Raw genomic sequence first — 15,409 nt, 5'->3', positions numbered from 1 at the left:
CAGCCTTCCATGCGGCCACGAGTGTCTCGGAGACAAAGCAGGACAAAAACCCTTGCAAAGCCTCAAACACCACAGGATGTTGGGGACCAGCAAACAGCTCTCCAAAGCAGCACTTGGCAATCTGGACCATGCCTCTGAGTCAGCTGTAGACCTTTGGGGTTTTCTGTTTGTTTGTTTTGTTAAGTTTGTTTATTCTTGAGACAGAGCACAAGCAGGGGAAGGGCAGGGAGAGAGAGGGAGACGGAGAATCCAAAGCAGGCTCCAGGCTCTGAGCTGTCAGCACAGAGCCTGACGTGGGGCTTGAACTCGTGAACACGTGATGACGGCCCCAAGTGCACACCTTGTTAAAATGCAAATTGTGGTTCAGCAGGTTTGGGGTGCAGCTTGAGGGTCTGCGTTTCTCACGAGCTTGTAGGACCATACTTTGCCTAACAAGGGCATAAAGCACAGCCGTCCAATAGAAACACAGTTAAGAGCCACACCTAGAACTTCCGATTTTGCAGGAACTGCATTTAAGAAAGCAAAAAAGTATATATGAAGTTAATTTTAGAATATATTTATCTCACCCAATGGAGCCAAAATATGATCATTTCAACAAGTATACAATATAAAGGAATTAGTAATGAGCTACTTTGTCTTTTTTTTTTTTTTCCACACTAAGTCTAAAATCCAGTGTTTTTAAACTTACAGTCCATCTCAATTTGGCCTAGCCACTTTTCAAGTGCTCAGCGGCCACATATGATGAGCGGCTACCACATGGGACAGTGCTGGACTAAAGGGTCAGGGCAGGAGGGAGGAAAGCAGCAGATGAGGCTGGGAAACGGACAGATGCTAAAAACCAAAAGAACCTTCTAGACCCAGCTGAGGTGTAATGCGAGGGGCTCCTGAGGCCTTTCCAGGAAGAGCCTGAGGAACCACTTAGCGTGCTGGCATATCCACTGCCGGAGTTCTAGAACAGTCTGACACACGGGCCACAGGCAGTGTGCAAGAGACCGTCCAGGCACATGACACTGGAGGCCGGGACACTGGGAGTGAAGAAGGAGCAGCAAACACAAGACATTTAGGCTCCAAAGGACTTGGTGATCGGCTGGCTGTGGAAGGAGGGCAAGCCACCACGAGTGACGCTGAGATCTGGGGATGAAGCGTCGACAGGACTGGAAATCCAGGAGAGACGGAGAAAGAAGGTAAAGGTAAAGGAAGCAGAGACATCTCCGCCTGGATCACAGGGGGTGTGCAGGGCCACTGCCCAAGTCGAAGTGCACCCGGAGGCGGAAGGGGCACGTGCACACGTGCCCTTTCAAGGAAGCACTTGATGGTACCTAGATGCCAGAGAGGAGAGACAAACAAAGGAGGAACCTTCCGGAGAAACCAACACTATAGTACATGGTGAGGGAAAGAGCCGGTCAAGGCTGTTTGTACGACGGTCACAAAGAAAGGAGGCAGTAAGTCTTCTTGTGAGTAGACGTCTTCTTCAGACGGCAAGTGCAGCCACGGCGAGTCTGAGAACCGAGCTCTGGAAAACCGGACGTCTCTAGGGCACAGGGAGGGCATCCTGAGTATGCACCTGTGTGGACAATGCACCTGTGTGGTATCAGGTGGTGATTATCGTCTCCTGCACACCAGTCACTGAGGATGCACGAGAGGGACGGAAACGGCCCCCCGACCCAACCCCAGCAGCAGCAGCTGTGAGCTCCTTGTGGCTAAATGGACACAAAACAAATACGATTCAAGCGGCAACAGGCCTATCTTTCCGAGTCCAGATGTTTCCTTCCCAAACTTTCACTCGAGGCCCAGGACGTGGAAACATGAAGAGAAATTAAAAGAAAAGCTGCACATACCCAAAAAGCACACAGTTGTGTGGGTTTTGTTTTTGTTTTTTTTTTTAATGCTTATTTATTTTTGAGAGACAGACAGACAGGGCATGAACAGGGCAGAGAGAGGGAGACACAAATCCAAAGCAGGCTCCAGGCTCTGAGCTGTCGGCACAGAGCCCGACGCGGGGCTCAAGCTCACAAACCGTGAGATCATGACCTGAGCTGAAGTCAGACGCTTAACCGACTGAGCCACCCAGGCGCCCCTGCAGAGTTGTTTTAAAGAATGATATATTTTTACCAATATAGCCAGTTTTCCAGAAGTTAGGGCTTTTGAAGATCTATGTCTGTCTAAAAAAAGCTGAAGAATAAAACTCAATATATTTCACAATAAAACATGTCAATTTTACTTACTTTTATAGCTTATTTTGAGAGAGACAGAGACAGCACTAGTGGGGGAGGGGAAGAGAGAGAGGGAGAGAGAGAGAATCCCAAGCAGGCTCTGCACTGTCAGCACGGAGCCCAGTGCAGGGTTTGAACCCACAAAGCCATTATATCATGACCTGAGCCAAAACCAAGATTGGGACGCTCAACCCAGGTGCCCCTAAAACATGTCATTTTAAAATTTCCAAGGGGCATACACAGAGCTAAGCTTCATCTGATTCCAAAGATTGTTGATGATACAATGTTAGGAGAGTTACCTTCAAGCAATGAATAATTCTAAAAATTTTTTTTAACGTTAACTTATTTTTGAGAAAGTGAGAGAGAGTCAGTGAGCGGGCAGGGGCAGAGAGAGAGGGAGACACAGAATCCAAAGCAGGAGGACCCGGGGCTCAAACTCACAAACCGGGAGTGCACGACCTGGGCCAAAGCCTCAGATGCTTACCTGATTGAGCCACTCGGGCGTCTCCAAGCAATGAATAATTAGACGTATGTGGTGTAAAGGGAAGAATTTCAGAGACAGGGAAAATGAATCAATATAGCTGTACCACCAGAAATAAGATGATTATGTTTTGGGCTACTGATCAATCATTTCCTTTATTTTCAATTTTTTCAAGATGGTTTTAATGTTGCTGCCCCAAGAAGAACAATCACTATGCTTAAAAACGTATAAGCATATGTACAATTAGCACAGATAAGGATCTCCGTTCTTACGAATGTACGAACATACGCACAATTAACATAAACAGATGCAGAATTTCATCAGCTTTGGCATCTGCAAGCCAGAGGCAAGGAAGCACCTTCACCTCGTTGGCAAGTCAGGGAGGGTTGGTTACCAGTGCGGTAACCCTGTCCTCCCTCGCCCGCACCCTCTCCGGGCTCCCCAGCACCTGACACAGAAGAGACCCTCCTCTCCTGTGGCTCACATCCCCACACCGACTCCACCGACTCCACCTTCCTCCGGAGACCACTCTGACTCTGCACTTATCTTTATCTCTGTTTGATGGCCTAACTCATCTAAATCCTGTTCCCCAGAGGGGAGAAATAGTCCGCCACACAGGATTATAATTAATTAATCTGATAACAGCAGCCCTGCTAATGAAGATTTAACGTGTTACCCTCCCAGGCAACATCTTCTGCACTTTAACGAAGGCAGTTAAGGAAAGGACCATTCGACTAGGAGGAAGGTCCAATCCCTGACATCATCCAGCACTTGGCCACCCACCCTCCCCTCCGGCCAGTCCCGCCTGGGTGCTAATTACCTGGACTGGGGACGCTCCCTGCCTCTGCCCTGTCCCTCCGCAGCTTCCAGACCATCATCTGCAGGGAGGGGAAGCAAACCAAGACAGGGTGAACATTAAATTATCATCTGGGAGAAAAGCTAAAGTGGAAGGAAGCCAAAACGATGGCACACAGGTCTCATTTTCTACAATAAGAGTTTGGGGAATGAGCTACATGTTAATTGGACACCCAGAGTGACTCCTTCTACAAGTAAATAATCATTCCCTCCTGCATGCGGGTAAACGAAGTGCTATATATCCTGTCTCTTAAAGCCGGGTATATCGGTTAAAGGGAAAAGTTTGATTTCTCCCTGGATTTCACTTGTTAGAAGGGTCTCTTATAGGGGCGCCTGGGTGGCTCTGTCGGTCAAGCGACCGACTCTTGATTTCGGCTCAGGTCACCATCTCACGATTCGTGACTTCGAGCCTCGAGTGGGGGGCTCTCTGCGGTCAGCGCAGAGCCTGCTTCGGATCCTGTCTTCCTCTCTCTCTGCCACTCCCCCGCTCTCTCAAAAAGAAACAAACATTTAAAAAGAAAAGAAAAGAAAAGAAAAGAAAAGGTTAAGAACAGAGTGCTAGATCCAGCCTGGAACACAGGCAATGCCACTTAACAGTCGGGAAGACCTTCCCAACAAACTGGAACCCCTGTGGCCACACGATGGAGAAGTGACCGCTTCCAGCTCGCTGAGCAAAGCAGGCATCCTCTGAACTGGTAGCCCTCACAGCACCTTTCAAATCTGCCGGACACCAGAAACTTATTTTCAGTAGAGGGGAGAATGACCGTGTGACAAGGACAGGATCAGCCCAAAACAACCAGCTGAAGCGATGGCCTTAAAGGAGTCTCCACGGAAGAAGCCTCGCATATCACTCAGCCGCACGCAGAGCTTTCAAATAACGCTTTGGTCACCTTTTGTGTGTGTGTGTGTGTGTGTGTGTGTTTACTTATTTTGTATTTATTTTGAGAGAGAGAGAGAGAGAGAGAGAGAGAGGCAGAGAGAGAATCCCAAGCAGGCTCCACACTGGCAGCGCAGAGCCCCGATGAGGGTTTAATCTCACAAACCGTGAGATCGTGACCTGAGTCAAAATCAGGAGTCGGACATCTAACTCACTGAGCCACCCAGGCGCCCCAGTCACTCAAATACCTGCAGATAGGAGGATCACGGAACATTTGCAGAGAGCATTTAACAGGGAAAAGAGAAGCCAACACAAACAAAAATGCAGCACAGCTCAGAAACTCAAGCAATGCAGAAAGAAATCTTAAAAAAAAAAAAAAAATCTGCCTAATAGCCTCAAAGATATGAAAGAAAAAACATGAAGCAAAATCAGTAGGGGATTAAAAAGAAAAATGAAAGGAACATTCAAGAGCAACACTAAAAACTTTCTGTAATCAGAAAAAAAGGAGAGCGCAATAGTAAAACTCAATGTAAGGACTGGAAGATAAGGTTGTGGAAACTTCCCAAGAAGAACAAAAACACAAAGATATGAAAGAAAGAGAAATGAGAGGCGCCTCGGTGGCTCAGTCGGTTAAGCATCCGACTCTCGGTTTCAGCTCAGGTCATGATCTCACGGTCTGTGGGTTCGAGCCCCGCGTTGGGCTCTGTGCTGGCAGTGCATAAGCCTGCTTTGGATTCTCTCTCTCCCTCAAAATAAATAAATAAACTTACAAAAAAAAAAAATTTTTCAGGCAGAGAAGGTCTTCAAAGACCTGTGTCTTTAAACATATTAAAAATGTGTGTGGCAGGGAGGCCTGGGTGGCTCAGTCGGTTAAGCGTCCGACTTCAGCTCAGGTTTGTGAGTTCGAGCCCCGTGTCGGCCTCTGTGCTGACAGCTCAGAGCCTGGAGCCTGCTTCAGAATCTGTGTCTCCCTCTCTCTCTGCCCCTCTCCCATTCACACACCGTCTGTCTGTCTGTCTCTCTCTCTCTCTCTCTCAAAAACACATAAACATTTTTAAAAAATTATTAAGATTATTTTTCTCACAATTGGGGATGATCTGGAGGATGAATCAATGGTAACTGTATAGGAAATCAAGCAAAGAAACAAAACTACCATTAACCTCACTGAGTATGAAAACTTGCATAGGAAAAGTAATCATAGTTTGTACATAGTGATAGCACTGGCCGTCAAAATATGCAAGCACTGACTCCTGTCAACTCGGGGCAAAAGTTAAAGGGGGTGATTTTGCCCCCCCAAGGGACATCTGGCAATGTCTGGGGACACATGTGGTTGTCACAGCCGGAGTGAGGATAATAATGGCATCTAGCGGGTAGAGGCCAGGGAAGCTACTCATCTTACAACGTATAGGACAGTCCCCCCAACCCCAGCAAAGAATTACGCCTGACCCTTGAACAACAAGGGGGTGAGGGGTGCTGACCACCCCCCACATGCAGTCGAAAGTAAGTGTATAACTTCTGACTCCCCCAAATCTTAACTACTAATAGCCTACTGTTGGCTGGAGGCCTGACATAAACTTTATATGTTGCACATACTTTGTATATTGTATGTTATTATATACTATATACTGTATCCTTACAACCAAAAAAAACGTGATTAAGAAAATCCTAAGGAAGGGCTCCGGGCTGGCTCAGTTGGTGGAGCATGCGACTCTTGACCTTGGGGTTGGTAGTTCAAGTCCCATGTTGGGTGTAGAGATTACTTGAAACTAAAATCTTTTTAAAAAATAAAGAAAATCAGAATAAAACATATTTACAGTACTGTATTGTAGTAAAAAAAAAAAATCCATGTGTAAGTGAATCTGCACAGTTCAAACCCACATTGTTCCAGGGCAACCTGTATGGGACCCTCCATGTCTACAGTGCGAAAGCTGAAAAACCCTCTTCTAACCAGAATGATGAAGTCATCAGATTGGGAGTGTGGCATGCATGGTGGGAAGAAATGGGTCTGGATGGGTGGTGCGAAGGAGGTGTGCAGAAAAAAGGCTAACTCCCAATTTTCGATATAGCTGGAAGTCAACAGGAACAAATACAAGTAGCAGCAACAGAGAATATAAGCAAATGTCAAAAGACATCAGCCAGAAAAGTTTCAGTTGTTGTCTGCAGGGAAGGGGAAAGGGCAGCAGGGAGAGCTCCGGGAACGATGACAGGCCCCAAAGAACTTTGATTATTTAAACTGTGCAAGAGCCACTTTGATGAAAATGAAAACAAAACTCAAAAAGATACACTAACGTTTCATCCCTTTCCTTCCATGAGTAAGTAAAAATGTTGCCTTTAAAGCACACAGAATCTGCAGGGCCTGGGATTTAATAATAATAATTAACAATGATAATAGAAAACCCAGGTAAAGAAAATGTTACTTCTCTGTTACAATACAGAACATCCTGCCTTTTCAGAGCCACTTTATTTGTCTGAACCTAAAATAAGGTGAGTCCAATTATTATTATTTTTTTTGATGATACCCTATTGTCCTTCTACCAAGATACATTACCCAAAGCGAAGCCTTAATATTCACACCAGCAAACAGAAGACGCTTGATGTACTACAAGACAATGCAAATATCTGATCTAACGAGGTAACGGGAAAACAATTCTTCCAGAACATATCAGTGTTAGACACTGGCAACGTTTTAAAAAGACCAAAGAGAGCAATGTAGAACCCTCAGCTCTTTCAAAAGTCCTTCCTGTGGATGAAAGTTTTTAGCCTGGAAGGGCGGCGGCTTGCAGAATTTCTCCTCCAAGGGTCCCCCCGCCCCTGACCACAGTGTTTGAAAGAAGTGAGACCTGAATAAAAAGTCTATTCGTCTTTTCAATCCTGAAATTATCTTGTCGAATGTTTACAGTGTTCCCAGTGTACAAGAAGAAAAGCTCCACAGAGGCCCTAAGAAATGCACAACTCCAGGTTTATTTGCATGCTGACACAAAACAACTTTGGCAAGACCGCAAGTCCAAAACGCTCTCCAAACAGAAAAGCCAGCCCTTCCCAAGCAGGGCGCCCAGCTTCTGTGGCCAGGGAACAGGAAGGGAAGTTAAGAAATCCCAGCTCCTGGGGACAAGGTGAAAACGACTACTTTTAGGAGTGTTTCATTACCATGCTCGGGCAAACTAGTTTTCTTTTTTTCAAAAGACCAATGTCTGGACACATTAAGAACGACTTACAACTGAACCGGGAAGCCCAAATCCAACATGGTGTGGAGGTGTGCACAACTCAAGTGCACAGCTTTTCACAGCACGGAAGCCTCCGGATTTCTAGACCTGAGGTCAGCACAATTCCCGTCTAAGGAAGAAGTCTGCACCGGCTGAAGCTGACAGCCAGCAGACCTTGGGACAGGCCATCGGACTCCCTGACTTCCTGCTCCCGCACCCAACACACCTCGGGAGGACTAAGGACGAGGAGCAGGTCAAGTGTGTGAGGCGGGGACCGGGCCAGGGTAATAGAGACACACGGGATATGCCAGCTGGCAAGCGGGTCTACCAGCTGAGAGCGGCTTTCAGCTCACGAAAGAAGACTCACTTCTTTTTTTTTCTTGTAACCACACCAATGACGCTTAAATACAAACGAGTCTTCGGAATCCCACTCCTCCTAACAACTCAGAGAAGGGTGGCTGGCCTTGGAAAGTGGCTGGGGTGGCACGATGGAGGAACAGCCAGCACGGCACCCCGGCCCTGCGTCCCCGGAGTCGGCGCAGCCCAGCCACGGGCCATTGAATGCTGTCCAGTGCCACGAAGCAGCCGCACACACTGATGCCGACGGGCCTTCACGCAGAAATCCAGAGCAAAATCCAGAAGAGCTGACGTTTGTCAGTCCCCGATCCCCTCCCATCATCAGCTCCCTCTTTCCTGAAACCTTTACTGATATCTGACAAAGAACTTGGCTGGGGTGGGGGGCAAACACAGACACGTGAGGCCGACGACTCGTCCTGACCAAGGCGGCCACCATCCAACCTTTCCCGTCACCAATGACGGTGACTCAGCCGGGTCCCCTAACATGGCACCTCTTTTCAAACCACTAAGGACGGGACATCAGGCGGTCGGCACCTCCCACACCCACCCACCACTGACGGCCGGTCTTTGCCGGGAGCCTCCTGCTATCAGGAGCTCTAACAGTTTACATAGGACTTCTGCCACCTGGCTGTGTGACCTCCATGCAAAATAAGTGCCCCGATTCCCTTCCATCCTACCCTCACTATGCAAACTACAAAGGACATCTAAGGACTCTGTCTCATATCCAGACAAACGTCTTAATGGCCTGAAGCCCCCCTCCCGCCCTGCTCTAGGGTGGCTGTGTCCCCCAAAGGCAACCTCAAAGTCGGCGGCTTCCCAAACGAGCCAGCCTTGGGACCACAGCAGGCCCCAATTCATGCCTTCTTTGGTGCTTCTGGCTAGGGTGAGGGCCTTCTTCAGGGAGGGACCGGAGCCTCAATCCTCCCCGCTTAGCAAACATTCCTGCCGCTGCAGGAGGCCTACTGACACCCAGCTCCTGCCGAGTGCTCCCTGACGAGTCCCCATCCGCCCATTTGAAATTCTAGGCCCTCTAGTGACTTTTTAGAAATCAGGCCCCTCCCCTACCCTCACTGATGTTTTACATTTGCTGAATCCATGGAGAAAGGAAACAGGGGACCACGTTACCTGGGTCCCCAGATAAGCCACATCAAAATGTGGCCTCGGAAATACTAACAAGTCAAAATCTTTGTGGTTTCTTAGGACACAGACATCGTTCCTGCTCCCTCTCGGCCAGGAGCATGTAAAAATAGCAGCACTGTAATTTTCTAGCCGTCGTGAAAAGTCAAGTTACAAGCAGGGGGAAAGGTCCTGCGTGGATACAAATGTGGCTCCCACCTTCCAGCGGAGGTCTGGTGGGACTTCACACATGCACTTCAAATTCCAAGAATGTCACTCCCGGGAAGTTAAGTATCCCTTTGACTTCAAACTAGACCCAAAGAAAAGACTGTCTTTACCCAGTAGCCCCAATGAAGAACGCCCAGAAACAGCACCCAGTTCCAGCTTCATTTCCTTTCTCCAGCTACAAAAGTGCAGATGAAGCAAGTATTTGTTTGACTTTTACTATGTAAATAAAGTCTATTATCAGGGCCAGCACTTGGGAAGAAAACAGCCCCTCACAAAACCACCCAAAAGGCCAGTGTCTTCACAGAGAAGAACGAAGCATGAGCTTTGAAAGCTAAAATCTTTTTTAAAACAAAGGCGACCACACTGTTAATCTAACGAGGGCAATTCTGCCCGCAGAGGACAGACATCTGACAGTGTCTGGAGACTTTTGTTGGCTGTCACACCTGAGGGGGGGTGTACCAGTGGCATCACGTCGAGTGGAGACCAGGGATGCTTCCGAACATCCTACCAAGTGCAGAACAGCCCCCACCACAGAGAAGGACACAGACCAGAGTATCGGTGGAAAGACCCTCATTTAATGGATGGGATGAAGTCATTTAATAATAGCGCTGCAAGTGTTTCCAGGACAGAACAGGTGGAACGGAGGAGAAATGGAGACATTTGGGGTCAAGAGCTGGCCCTTGGGGGCCTTCTCAGGACTTGCCAGTTTTGTTATCTCAGGGCACACCGTTTAACTTCCCTTTGCCTTAGCTGTTGCATCTATAAAATAGGTTGACAGGGGTGCCTGGGTCACTAATCAGTTAGTTAAGCATCCGCCTCGGTTTCACCTCAGGTCATGATCTCAGGATTCGTGAGATACAGCCCTGATGGGCTCTGCTGACAGGTCAGGATTCGCTCTCTGCTCCTCCCCTACTCATCCCTGCTCTCTCTCTCTCTCTCTCTCAAAATAAAATTTAAAAAGTAAAGTAAAATAGGCTGACAAAACTTGATCCGAAGATCACGGGCTGAACCAGCCCCGTTCTTAGCATTTCTTCCAGGGCTAAGACATGCACTCTGATGAGGCTTTCAAATCAGACCCCCATTATCATAAAAAGAGCACGTTACCTTACACCTGATCAAGCTACCCCCACGTCAGACTCTGTTACATAGAAAATGAGTCGTATGATATCCCTAGGATCTTATCTGTAAAATATTTGATTATGAGGGTTTTTTTTAATCCAAAAAAACCCCCACCCCTATTAGAACAATTATTATTTATTTGGGCCCCCAATAACAATTGTTATGATGAGCCCCCAAGATTTTTCAGTAGCTACTGAGAGGAAGATTCACAACTTGGATTCATCCAAATTCTATAAGCGGAACAATCTTCCGCAGTCTCTCTCACAACAGCCAATTCCCACTCTAAGTGGTTCTAAATGGACACACTTTCCTTCATCCTTTTCTAATCATGCAACAGTTCATTACCAGCTGTTGCAGGGTAAGCAAGCATCATTGATGACTTAATCCAACGGAAAGGACAGGCATGTGAAATACTGCCAATACCATGCAACACAACAGGTAGTTAAAAATATATAATACACGCATGTGTGAGCACATACCTCTACAAGTGTATCCAAGTGTACATGGGAACTTAGTACAGAAGTCCCAAACTCTCCCGAATCCTCTCCACCCTAAGAAACCACCAATTTACAGTCACACTGGAGCAGCTACACAAACTAAGCAGCAGTTTAAGGGGGAGACGGATGAGCATCTCAGATGAGAATCACAAACATTTTTAGCCCTGCAAAATCCGGAAACACAATCTGGAAAGGACGAGCACACAGTGCTAGTGGCCTAGTCACAAAAACTTTCAAAACGAAAAGGAACAACGCCTTAGCAAGTAGCGTGAAAGCTAACCGGCAGGCCAAATCACGAACAAACGGCCTCACATGCCCCAAAAAGGCCCTGGTGCGTATTTACGGAGTTTTACTGCCCACCTCTTTCGGTCTAGAATGGGGTCCTCTGGACAGGAGGCCAGGAAGAACACACCAGGGTTTTTAGGAAGGAGGGCGTGCTCAAGAATCCCCTTCTCCAGCTTCTGATAAAACAACTGAATTTCAGAGTTTTTAAGTTTATTTATTTATTTATTTATTTATTTTGAGAGAGAAAGAGAGCATGCAGGCGTAGGAGCGTGAGACAGAGCGAGAGAAGCCCAAGCAGGCTCTGCACAGCACAGAGCCCGATGATGCAGGGCTTGAACCCACGAACCCCTGAGGCGAAACCGAGTCTGACGCTTAATCGACTGAGCCATCCAGGCCTCCGGAATTTCAGTTTACAGTGACTTCCAAGTTTCTTATACTGTGTATGCTTAAAAGGCAAGATTCCACCTTAACTAACGTGTTACAATTTATTCCACCTACTTATAATGACAAGTCTAAGATACATTGAATTGTGTATATCTTTTTTTTTTTGAACACATGAGATGCTAAAGACCTAATTATCTTCTTAACCTTTACCATCAGAAATGCCCTGTAAAACCTTTATTAAAAAGGCACAACTTAACATTCTTTAATATGCATTTATGCAGGAAAGTGCCCTTGCGGGGCAAAGTGTGTACCATCTTTGCAAAGAACTGAATCCGTTAATGGGTTACACATTAGTCCAATTTATAGCAATGATAGCCTCTTTTCCCAGTTGAACATAAATTCAGCGCACATCTAAACAAGCCTCCTCTCAGACTCTCTGGTTCTGTAAATCTAAAAACAGGAGAAAATGTAGAACAGAAAAGTTTGGGGTCTCATTTGCTATATGCACAACAAAGCCACACCACTGCTCAAATTCATTACCGGTGGGGTGGGTTAGGAGTGACCTTATACCTTCCTGCTGCAGGGAAGCAGGAAAGCAGAAAAAGAAAAACAAAACAAAACAAAACAACCCAGCAACTCACCTTCAAACTCTGGTAATAGCCAAGAATTTTTACATTTTAAAGGGAACTCTGTCCCTAGGAATGGCCTGATCCAACCCTGCCCAGAGACACTGACACTTTTAACCAGAAGAAAACAGGATGATGGGTTTGTTGTTTGTGTGTCTTCACAGATCAATACAAGTCCAGCTGGTAAATTTCAAGTTCGATTTCTGTTCTGAGACAAGAGAATTCACAGCGCTAAAGCAGCCTCCTTCCCCCACCACACACACCCGCGAACCACATTCCTGATTAGACATATTAGAAACTTGTTATTGGAGCTCAAGTCCCGCTTTTAAAAAGGACGCTGAAAGTTTCGGTACGTTTCTGCAGGTATCCAGAACGCCGTGGATCTAGGGCTGGAAGCCGAAAGTCAGTAAATATTGATGGGCTGATGGGAATCGAGAAGCTGGGATGGCGACAGCTGCTAGTCTGGCTTTCCCAGCGATAAGGGGTACAGGTTCAAGGGGTGCAGAACCAAGGGCCTACAGTGGCAAACACAGATCGGGACAGTTCAGGCCACCCCCTGGCACGTGGAGTGGGCCCTCTCCAACCTCTGGGCAGCCCCACAGGTGCAGGCCGCCGCTGGAGAAGCCGGGAGTGACAGGGGGCCCAGCCAGGTCCCTTCTTGAAGGGGGAGGGGAGGGGACCCGGAACAGGAGCCATTTAAACTCTGCGCCGCGCTTAGAGTGAGCAGGGCTGGGAGCCGCCGCCGAGCGGCCGGGGTGGCGCCGGGACCACGCACCTATGCGTGTCCCGGTGCTCCGGTCCCCGCAGGTGACCCAGGCGGACCCGCGCCCCGGCGCTGGGGGCGCGATCCGCCCGCCCCTCCGGCGCCCCCACCCCCGGCGAGTCCGCCGCCCCAAGGCCACCTTTGGGTTGTCACCGTAAGGGTCCCGCAGCCGCCTCACCTTGGTGATGACCAGCGGTTCGCCGTGCTCGCGGCCGCCCTTCAGGGTGAAGCCCCATGGGGCGCCGCCGCTCAGCTGCACCTCCACCAAGCGCCCGCCGTCGGCCGCCCGCGCGTCGGCCTCGGCCAGGCGCTCGGGCCGCGCGCGGGGCTCGGCGCCCTCCATGGCGCGGGGCGCGGAGGCGGCGCGGCCGCTCAGCCCCCAGGGCCCGTCCGGCCCGCGCCCATGCAGTCGGGGGAGCCCCGGCCGGCCGAGGGCGAGGGAAGGTCCGTGCGCTCCTGCCGCCGCCGGCCAGTGGCGAACTTGCGCGGCAACTTGGGAGGAAAGTGCCGGCCGGGGCCAGGGAGGGAGCCGGGAGCGGGCGGCGCGGCGCACGGAGGAGGGCGGGCCGGGCAGGGGGCGGGGCCGGCGCGCTCCAGGGCTCGGGCCGCTCGGCGGGCAGGGGGCGGGGCGCGCGCGGGGCTCCCGGGAGCTGCCCGGAGGGTGGGAGGGACCGGAGGGGGCGCGCGCCCCGGGACCCGTGCGGCCGCTGAGGGACGGAGGGGCCAGGGGCGCTCGGGGCGGGGGCGCCCTGGACTGGTCCCAAGGGGGCGAGGGCCGGCGCGCACACGGTGCCGGTGTCGCCGGCCAGGGATGCGAGTGCGCGCTCGGGGCTCCCCCAGATTACCCAGAGGGTGGAAGGGGGGCGAGGGCCGGCGCGCGCACGGAACCTGTGCCGCCTGCGGTTGCGGGAGCGCGCCCCGACTCGCCCCCCTCCAAAGTTGCCCGGAGGGTGGGAGGGGGCGGAGCGCGCACTCCGGACCTCGCGCTGCTCCGTGGGGCCGAGGGGCGGCCGGGGACCGCGACGCGAACTCCGGTCCTTCCTCCCGCGCGAGCGCAGGGCGGCCCTTGGAGGCTCCGGGCGCGCCAGCCCTCCGCCCGGGAGGCCGAGCGGCGGCAGGTGAGGCGGCGGAAGCGCCCGCGCGGGGCGGGGCGGGCGGGCGGGCGGCGGTCCGAGTCCCCGGCGCCCTCCATCTTGGAGCGCGCGGCCGGCCCGCCGCCCCCGCCTTTGTTCGCGCCGACCGCGGGCTGCCGGCGGCCGCCCAGGTGAGGCCGGAAGCGCGGCGGGCGGCCCCCGGGCGGCCCCGCGCCGGTCCGCGAGCCACCAGCCTGCTCCCGCACGCGCGTGCTTTGTCCCCGGGCGCGGACTTGGGGCCCGCGGGTCCCGGGAGTCCTCCCTGAGAGCCTCCCCCCGCCGCGCAGCCTGGGCCAAACGCTGGCCTTAGGAGGGTCCTTTTAAAGTCCGGGCAGAAGAGAAGGGCGTCTGGACTCTTCCCGGGTGGAGCTGCCTACCCTCCCACAAGGTCCCTGCTGCAGCGCCCGGCCCACATAAGGAATGTTCTTGGCTCTTCCCAGCCCTTGTAGGTACGGTCCGGGAAGTCTTTGCATTCGGACCCTGTCCACACTCTCGTAGGGCAGTGCCACGAGGTCTTAATGTCCCACTTCTGCATTGCCTACAAAGGAGAGGTGGTCTGAAGTTACTGAAAGGGTGTGCCTCCTACCTCGATCCCTTTTCAATTTACGTAAAAGTCCGGTATGAAGAAATACCTGTGTTAGTACACGTTTGCATGCTTTGCAAAAAAAAAAAAAAAACAAAACACAATCTTTTTATTTTATTTGTAGTTACGTCACTGGACGCTGGTGCTCGCTTGTCTCTTCAAAGCAGCTCTATCCAGGTACTTGCAGCAGGTGGGGATGGAGTAGACCTCAAGGACAAGCTCGGAGACCACTGGACAGAAAGAGTGAGGGGTCTCTGTCACTGTGGAGCAGAGACCAGGAACCTCACCTGTGGTCTCAGTTTCTTCAGTGGTCAAGTGAGGGATTTCCGTTCTGTGACTGATGGTTTGGGGTATCATCCAGGCAACTGAAGTAAGAGTGCAAACTTCACTCCGCACTTCTGGCTCTGGGCACTGATCACTGCCCCATAAGTAACGTCCAGAATGTCTCCAGTTAGAGGAATGGGGAGTTTTTCTTTGTGAAGGGAGATGTAAGGAGTGTGTGCCTGTTAGAATCCGTCTCAAGCGTACCTTGACTGCGGTGGTCATGCAAACCTGCCCAAAATGATGACATTGCACACAACTAAATAGACACAGGAGTGCACCAACGCTGAGGAAATGTAACCAAGCTTGGCAGATTGTATCAATGTTAATGTTCTGACTGAGGTGCAGGTTGCAATCGATGTCCCTGT

General features: G+C 50.6%; 1 protein-coding gene across 1 annotated transcript in view; it reads right to left on the bottom strand.

Annotated features, from left to right (window-relative positions):
- Nucleotides 1-13,347, bottom strand: part of SHROOM2 (shroom family member 2) — a 154,195-nt gene extending 140,848 nt beyond the window's left edge. Inside the window, exon 1 of the mRNA XM_047076353.1 lies at nt 13,183-13,347. Within this exon, the coding sequence (XP_046932309.1) occupies nt 13,183-13,347 (165 nt within the window). The remainder of the gene's footprint in view (nt 1-13,182) is intronic.
- Nucleotides 13,348-15,409: the final 2,062 nt, after the last annotated feature.

Source organism: Lynx rufus, unplaced genomic scaffold (assembly GCF_022079265.1).
Source record: "Lynx rufus isolate CCGP_SWC_20201006 ecotype Redwood Valley unplaced genomic scaffold, mLynRuf1.p SCAF_14, whole genome shotgun sequence".
NCBI classification, from domain to species: Eukaryota; Metazoa; Chordata; class Mammalia; order Carnivora; family Felidae; genus Lynx; species Lynx rufus.
The sequence above is the reverse complement of the archived record's forward strand: the minus strand, read 5'-3'. Positions and strand labels throughout refer to the sequence as shown.